This window comes from Meriones unguiculatus, chromosome 1 (assembly GCF_030254825.1).
Source record: "Meriones unguiculatus strain TT.TT164.6M chromosome 1, Bangor_MerUng_6.1, whole genome shotgun sequence".
In the NCBI taxonomy this organism is placed as follows: Eukaryota; Metazoa; Chordata; class Mammalia; order Rodentia; family Muridae; genus Meriones; species Meriones unguiculatus.
The window spans coordinates 184,547,930-184,556,600 of record NC_083349.1 but is presented as its reverse complement, the minus strand read 5'-3'; the positions used below and the strand labels follow the sequence as shown (position 1 = coordinate 184,556,600).

Sequence of the window (8,671 nt, the reverse complement as noted above, 5' to 3'; positions counted from 1 at the left end):
GATCCTGGCTGCTCAGAAAGCTTAAGTAAGAAGACCTGAGATTTTGAGATGAACAGAGCCAACACAGATTCTGTCTCAAAGAATCAAGAGCCAGTGATACGGTTTAGTGGGTAAAGACACTAGTCAGCCTCAGCACAATCCTGAAAACCTGCATAGTGGAAGGGAAGGAAATTAACAACTAGCACAGGTTCATCACTGGCCTCTGGCATGCTGTGGCATGAACACACCAGCGAAATAAAGGCATGAAAAAAAATTGAAATTTAAGTTGAACAGCTTATGCTGCAATCCCAACATCTGAGAGGTGAGAGGGGACTGCTGCAAGTTCAGGGCAAGCCTGGTTAAGACCCAGTGTCAGTAAGTTAAAAGCCAGTAAGAGTCCAACAAAACACAAAAACACTCCAAACCACAGCCTGAGAACTGCTAAAAAAACACTTCCATGGTAATACATGTCTGTGCTCTCAGTATTTGGGAGATAGATACAGCAGGGTCAGCAGTTCAGGGCCAGCCTCTACCACATAGTGAGTTTGAGCCCCATCTAGGCTCTGAGTCTCTCAAAACTGAATACCAACAGAATACAAGCCTGAAACCTCAGTCTATGATACCCCAAAAGAGACACGGTTAAACAAAAAGTAGCTAACTATAAAATGAGAAGTTGCATGTCAGCACTCCTACTGGTGATCAGATTGAATCTAAACGATGTAGACTAGTCAGCCACAGGGTGTTTGTGGGGAGAGACAGACAATAGGGCAAGATAGGACTGAATGGTTAGAACTTGCTGCCATCCCAGCGGTTCTCAACCTTCCTAATGCTGCAACCCTTTAATATAGTTCAAGTTGTGCTGGCCCTAACCATAAAAGCTGCTATCTCATAACTATAATCTTGCTACTTACAAATCATAATGTAAGTATCTGTGTTTTCTGATGGTCTTAGGTAATCCCTGTGAAAGGGCTGTTTGACTCCCAAAGGGGCTTTGGCTCAAAGGCTTTGAACCACAGTGCTAACTGGAGCTAGCACACAAGAGCTGGATCACAACTCTAGCAGCTTCAGGGAATCCAATATCGTCTTCTGTCCTGTGTGGGCACTTCACACTTGGCACACACACATACATACACAGTGGGGAGAACAAAGAAAATTACTCCTCTTTTCATTTTCTCTCCTACCCCTTTTAACAGGAAGGCTGAAGTCATATAAATGCCATGGAATCCACTCATTTCTAAAATGGAAAACACTGACTTCAAAAAGGCCCATACTCCACACCAGGGGTAAAACAAATACTTTTATTGCACATTTATAAAATCTGCATAGTTGTACTGTGTTCTTCCCTCCCATGATTACTCCATTACTCCTTAAAATTTGGCTAAAACACGAGTTCCCAATTAGAAGTTCCTTAAAAATGGGCTTCTCTCTACATATACACACAGATAGATGTTCTTTTCTTTATACAAATTCACATCCTTTATTTTCTAAAAAGAAAAAGAGAATCAAAATTCTATTAGGCAAGGGTAGCATTAGACACCTGCTTCTGTTTTCAGAATTTTGCTTAAATAATTACTATTAAAATGTTCCTTGTGTGGCTTCACAATACCAGTGGGCTGAAAGGCCCGGGAAGCTTTCTTTTCTTCAGGACTGAATGTGAGGTTTTCTGGTTTATCTAGAATATAAACAGACCAAAAGTGGAGGCAGGTTTCCCTTTGGCTTCGTGGCACAGCCTTAGATTCTACCCACATGTGGAAGAAAGGCCTCATCAGCACCCCTTTTCATCACTGTCAGAAGCCAGGCAAAAGGCCCCTATTATCAATCTCTGGTAGGTAAGGATTTTTAAATGTCATCTGAACTTGACAACTAACTAGAAACTGCTCCTCTGGCTCAGTTCTGATGAGTCATCCTTCTGCTGTCAGAAAGATTGGTGCCTGAAGAGTAATTTAAAAAGTGGCATGAAGCTTAGAAAACCCAAGTATTATGGGAGATTAAAAAGGCAATTCAGGTCTTCTGGGAAAATCCAAAACCTTAATGCACTGGCTCCTGACTTCTTCGGTGAAATAACTCTCATGATTTTGTACCTAAATTTTATCCTTAAATCCTTAAACACACATCAAGAGAGGGATGAGGTCTGAATCTTGCTCAGCTACCCAGTCCCCCACTCCAGAGGAGTCTGTAGCAACAGACTGCTGTGTAACAGGCAAGTGACCAGAGAGCAGGTTGAGTCTTGACCACGAGAAGCTTATTTCACTGTTACTGTTGAAACTCCTTGAATGGACTCCATGACAGCTGCAAACCGGCTACAAAGATCATAGGGAGAATTCGGTCGAATAGTTGGAGGCTCCTTTAGGACAATAATCTCTGCAGAAGGATCTAGAAGCCTGGGTAGGAACTCCCCTAAACACAGCCGCAGATTTTCTGTAGAGGGAAAAAGGCTGGTCACACACGCAACTCAGCAGATCTTAGTGGAAAGTAAGAAGTCTACAGCTCTTTTGGAGGGCCTTCAAGAAGTCAACATTAACTCAAACAGCATGCATCCTGCTGTAGCTAAGGAGGAGAATGCCTTTGGGACTTGGCCCCTCCCACTCTAGATGGGAGGCTCATATCGAGCTGCACAACTGAGTCTATGTTTACGCCTGGGTAGGTTGGGGAGGAGCTGTCACGAAAAATTTGGCAGCAGTAAAAGGTATCAACTCAAAAGCAAACATGTAACCATGACTTCACTGCAGACTTGAGTCTAAAGACATAATGTGCATACAGTTACCGCCAACAAGAGCTGCCAAATTTTCCGTTCTTATAGAAACATTCATAACTTAATCACAGAGAAGACTTTAAACATCTTCCTACCATCATCTGTTGCGTGCAAACATCAAATTTGTGTGTCTTTGAGTTGGCTTGTAGTAAGGTGCTTGATATTTTGAAAAATGCTCTTTGGGCTGCTGTTTTGTGTTTCATTATTTTAAAAAGGTATTAAGTGAACTTTGGCTTGGGATTAGATCAGAATTTCCATCATTTCTAAAATGGCCCTCAATGTACCTCTATCATTTTATACTAAATATTTATGTGACATGGTGTGCTCACCATTGACATTCATAAAACAGATATCCATCAACTCTGAAAAGCCCTGTTTTTTCAGATGTTCTAAATTCTGAAGTATCGAACATTCAGCCAGGATTTAACCCTTTCTGAAAAAAAAATGAACTGCAAATATGGCATATCATCTTTAATAAATAGAAAATTTATGATTTTTTTATTTCTAAAGGTTTGATTTATATAATCTATTTTGAAAAGAAAATATAACTGGTGTGCACAAAGCTTTCTGAGTGAGGAGACCAATGAGATGGTTCAGAGAGCAAAATGCCTGCTGCACACAAAGACCGGAGTTCAGCACCCGGAGCCCAGATAAAGACAAAAAGACTAACCTCGCAGAGCAGATCTCTGAGTGTCACACAGTGCTACGGCACATGCATCCCCCATACACCCAATACTAACAAGTAAAAACAACACTTGTAAGTAGCTCGCTGTGGTAGAGCATGCCTTTAAGCCCTGCATTCATGAGGCAGAGGTAGGCGGATCTCTTTTGAGTTCTAGGTCAGTCTGGTCTAGCTAGTGAGTTTCAGACCAGCCAGGGGTACATAGTAAGAACCTGTCTCCAAAACAGTTCTGTGGGTGAAAAGAAGCTACAAGTAGGAAATATTTAAAAGCTCTGCTTTAGGCCAGGCCAGGCAGGAGTAAGGATCTGCTTGTCATAGCTATTTCTTACCAATTATCCTCTTAAAACTTGAGGAACTAGATGTGATGCTCTCTGTACACACACATGATGGTGCTATTGTCTTTTGAATGTTAAATATACTAATGTGTCCATAAGACTTAAGTCAAGCTATAGATTACATGGTCTTAGAAAACATAGAGCAATTCCTTATTTCAAAATTTATCAATAAATTCTGTATTCAAGACCAAGTCACTAAACTTTATAAAAACAAGAAGGATTCCTATCAGAATATATACCTTCCAAGCCAACTAAATGCACCTACAAAATACTAGCTTCAGGATCTCTCAAGATACTCCATTTACTAATTTATTGGTGTAATTAGTTAATAAATTCTGATAAACCGCAACTTCAAACATTGAAAATATTTTAAAAACCACCAGACAATAATACTGTGCATAAATATAGTTTGATTTTTAAACTATAAAGTCCCAGAGTTTGGTAGATGGGAAAACAATGGAAGACTAACATCCCTGCAGTGCGCACCGACTGTAGCTGGGCAGGAGGGTGCTCTGGGTTCAGTTCCCAGGACTTGCCGGCTGACCCTGGAGCGGCTTCAGCAGCTGGCCAAGGCAAAGAGGCCGAAAAAAAGCAAAGACCAAACTCCCATGTCGTTTCCACAAAACAGACCCATGAATCTCACAGAAGGTGTTAGGGGATTCTAATCTCCTTTACAAGGCTTCAACAACCAGCAACACTAGAGAGTGAGACCACTGAGTTTTCAGACACACAAAAGCACAGAAACTATAAGCTGTGCTAACAACACACCTGCAATATCCTTTCCCAGGTAAGAGCACCAATGACTCCTCATGATCTCAATGGCATCCAGGTCGTCCTTGGAGATGTCATTATTAATGATCAGGTGGATGCAAGGAATGATTAATTCATTCATCACATTAATGCCCTCTGTTACAGAGTGGTCGTCATTTGTTTCAAAAAGAGAAGCAGCCTTGGCATTCAGCTCCTACAGATAAAAGACAGAGAAGGGAAGACTGAAAAAAATAAGTAACATCTGAGTAGGAATCTAAGTCAACAGTCACATCAAAATCACCTAACTGGAAAAAAAAAAAGGCATTGGTTCCTGCCCCAGATGTGCTGACATAATTGCGATGTAGGTGACCTGGGCTCTGGGATTTTATAACAACTCCCATGATGCACCTAAACTTGTGACTAAAGGGCCTAAACTTACCAGCTAAGGTCATATTTGAAATCTGTTTCTACCCAAAAACCCATTTAATGATTCTTAATCTTCATTGGTCACTACACCCACACACAGAAGACACTGAAACCCAGGCTGCTCCCAGGCTGGTCAGCTGTCACCAATGTCTGAAGGCGATTCCTACAGGACTCTGATACACTCTAGAGGATGAGAGCCAGCGATGGGAAGACTAAGCTACACCGAGTAGAGCAGCAATGAGGAGGGGATGAGGACACTCAAGGCAACGAGCTGTATCTGGCGACTTAGAAGCCAAAAGCACACAGCCTTTTAGCGCTCTTCTTCTTAGCCAAGTAGCCAGCCCTGCCACACTGATAACTAACACAGCAAGGAAAGAATCAGCAGAAAATGAGGATGCTGAGGGGAAGGATAAACCCACAGACGGCTGCGGAAATGAACACACAAAGAAACCTGCAAACAAGCTCTCTTGACACTTCCACAAATAATTAGCATGATAATCACTCTGTATTACACTAACTGTATTACACCTGCTTTTCCATATGGCTGCCCAATACAAAAGAGGTAAGATGACAAGGTTAGCATGACTAATTCTTACATTCTTGTAACCTTGTATAAAACTACTTCTAGTCCTGAAAACTGCCCTCTGCTAGGCAACCCTGGAAAACATATTCTTTCCACATATTTACTGTCGCTCAGTATATGGTGGGCTGACCAGAGGCGACTCTATGCCTGATAAACTCATACCTAGTGGGACAAAAAGCTAAAAGCTTTAAGGCAGACATACGAGAAGGGCATGGCTGGCTCAACTTATCAGGGGTTGAAGAAACGTACACAGGGAGAGCAGGAGGCAGGCAGGGAGGAACAAGGAGAGATTAGGGTTGTAAATGATACAGACCAGAAGGCATTTTCTTCGGTACAGAGCAATCACAGACTCCTTCACACCTCTGCGGGGCCCCTTCATCAGCAGGGCGGCGTTGCTCTGGTAGGCATATACCAGATAGGACAATGCTTCCTGGTACCTTAGAAAGTGAGAGACAATCCATAGGTGAGTTCCCTTTGTCAAAACCTAGAGCTTAGGTCTCACTTTTCTACAATATGATGTACTGGGAAAAGCCTCGGGGCCAGAGATCACGACCAGCCGCAGCTCTTCTGCACACTGGCAGAGAAAGGTAAGGCAACTCAGGAAACATCTCTGGGCCTCAGTTTTTCTCTACCTCTTAAAAAAAAAAAAGGACTAGCTATTCACTAGAGCCTGTGACAATCAAAACTTCACTTTCTGGTCACTAAGGGAGCCCAGCATATTTCCTCCTTACTAATAAACCCATTATTATGTGAAGGACAGAGAAAAGAAAATGTGAGACAAAGAAGATGATGAAGCATGGGGAGAAGAGAGCCAGGCACAGTGTATGTGACAAAGGAGGGACTCATGGCAGTGACTTCTGAGGTAAGTATCCCTGGGTGGGTGGTGTCAGTGTTCTGACTAGCAGTACTAGTGAAAAGGACAACATACTTTCCTTTTTGAAAGAGTTCCAGGCCCGTTAGGAGGTACACAGACACCTTTCGGAATAAGCTATAATCTTCATGCCATCTCTGGAAAGGAAGGACCACCATTACTGACTTGATCTCAGTCAGCCAGTGCTTTGCTTCACTTCCACTTGCACTCAGCACAACCATGCACTCAGCACACCTGGCCACACACAAAAACACATACACTTCTGGGTTAAAAAAAAAAAAAAAAAAAAAAAAAGAAGACAAGGAGGTACATGCCTGTAAACCCAGCACTGAAAAGGAGCATCAAGGCCAGAGACATCCTCAAATACATGATATCCGAGCCTAGCGTAGATTACAGAATATAATGTTTATACCACTGACCTACCTAATTTGCAGTGTTTTATTTCTTCCACTGAGGATCAGTAGATCATTTGATCATTTCAATGTACCTAAGAATTAGAGCTTATAAACCCTCTTAATCCCAACACAACAGGTTGAAGTCCTTTCGCTCTGGCTTATATAAATGACACTTCTGAGAACTGACATGAGCAGGCAGACATGGGGAAGAAGGGAGCACAAGGCCACTCAAGCCAAGTGCAGACAACACAACTCTGGCACAGTGCGCTTCTGTACTCAAGAGTTTGGGTTAATTTAACCTATAGTTCCACCTATTTTAATGAATCCTAGAAAGCGATTCCCTTACACACCCACATCAATATATCCACAAACACGCTAACTACAGCAGCACTGCCTAGTTCAAGGCTCAATGGAGCCCTTAGGACACGAGTGCAGACAAGTCTAACAGAAATCTAAAATCAAAAAGACCCGTTGTTCTGAGTCTAAGACAAGATATTTATTCATTTTTTCCCCTCTCACTCTGTAGCTCTGGCTGTCCTAGAACTTCCTACATAGAGCAGGCTGGCCTATAACTCAGAGACCCAGTGGCTCTACCTCCTGAGTGTTACGATTAAGGTGTGCCCCACCACAGCCAGCTTTTTTTCCTTCCTCCTTTCAAGTTTTAATTGTTTTTACGAAACTCACCTCATTCTGGTAACATAAAATTGTTCATTTTATCTTAAATAGCACTTGCCTTCAGAATTAATATTTGGGGAGGAATTAAATTTACCTTATATTCTTCCATGTTCATGTCATCTGGACCAATTTCCATCAGTTTGGCCTGAGCCACTTTCATAATGCTGATAGATCTGTATGGGACAGAGTTCAGAAAACAATGGCAGGATGCCCGGCAGCATGTCCGAATTGGAAGAACTGGGCTACTGAGAGCCCACGTAGGAACAGGCCTCTCACGTTCTCACCTCTCATCATAGCTGAGGTTTCTATCCGCAAACTGCTCCAGAAGGGTCCGCTCTACTACTCTTTTGGGTGCTTCATTTTGGAAAAAGTAGACAAGAACATGCTGAAGGCGAGGGTCACTGTGCGAGGTGGGAGTCTCTTTGGCAAGCTGATAGAGCCGGGAGTACTCTTCATGAAATGCCTGTTGGAGACAGAATTGGAGAGCGGAGAGCGGAACATTGTGGAATTGAGCATACATACAGAAATGCCAGAAAGCCTCTTATTAATCCATGCTACGCTAAGGAATTCTTAGCGAGATATCATGAAAGCATCTATAGAATGTGTGAATTGTTGCCGCCATAACTCCCTTGTATCCTGGCACTAACGACATATTATACTCAAAAAATGAGCTCATTTTCCTCATCAAGTTTTGGGTACTTCTCATTCTATGGTCCATGTTACCCTAGATCTCACTATGTAGACCAAGCTCCCCTCAAACTTGCAGCCATCCTCTTGGTTCTGCCTCCCAAGTGTTAGGATTACAGGTATATGCCATCATGCCTGGCTCTCTTTGAGTTCTTAAAAACACAAGTACTTAGTTTAAATTGTTTAAAAATCCATCCAAATCAAACATCTTAAACTTCAAATAGCTCAAATAGTATGAACTTTTTTTTCCTTTTAAATGAAGGTTTTGATATTAGTCTCTCAAAGAGTGTGTAACATCAAAGCACAGCTAACAGTCGCATACCTGTAGGCTGGATGCAACGGACAGTGGCACTGCCAACTACTGGGCTAGTGTCATGTTCACTTCAACACAGAACACCGTGTGTGGAGACCAGAGGGCAACCCTGAGTATCATTCTTCAGATTCTATCCAACACACACTTTGGGAGAAAGTAGAAAGCTGAAACGGTCTCATTGTGTAGCCCTGGCTGGCCTGGAACTCATTATGTAGACTAAGTG

General features: G+C 42.3%; 1 protein-coding gene across 9 annotated transcripts in view; it reads right to left on the bottom strand.

The window, feature by feature from the left end:
* Positions 1-1,263: 1,263 nt before the first annotated feature.
* Usp28 (ubiquitin specific peptidase 28) overlaps positions 1,264-8,671 on the bottom strand; it is a 55,554-nt gene continuing 48,146 nt past the window's right edge. For all 9 annotated transcript variants that reach the window (XM_021633318.2, XM_021633320.2, XM_021633321.2 and 6 more), the window contains 6 exons: positions 7,733-7,911; positions 7,543-7,621; positions 6,436-6,515; positions 5,821-5,944; positions 4,517-4,712; positions 1,264-2,397 (listed from right to left, as the gene is read on the bottom strand). In XM_021633318.2, coding sequence (XP_021488993.1) covers positions 2,222-2,397; positions 4,517-4,712; positions 5,821-5,944; positions 6,436-6,515; positions 7,543-7,621; positions 7,733-7,911 — 834 coding nt within the window. In that variant the 3' untranslated portion in view covers positions 1,264-2,221. The remainder of the gene's footprint in view (positions 2,398-4,516; positions 4,713-5,820; positions 5,945-6,435; positions 6,516-7,542; positions 7,622-7,732; positions 7,912-8,671) is intronic.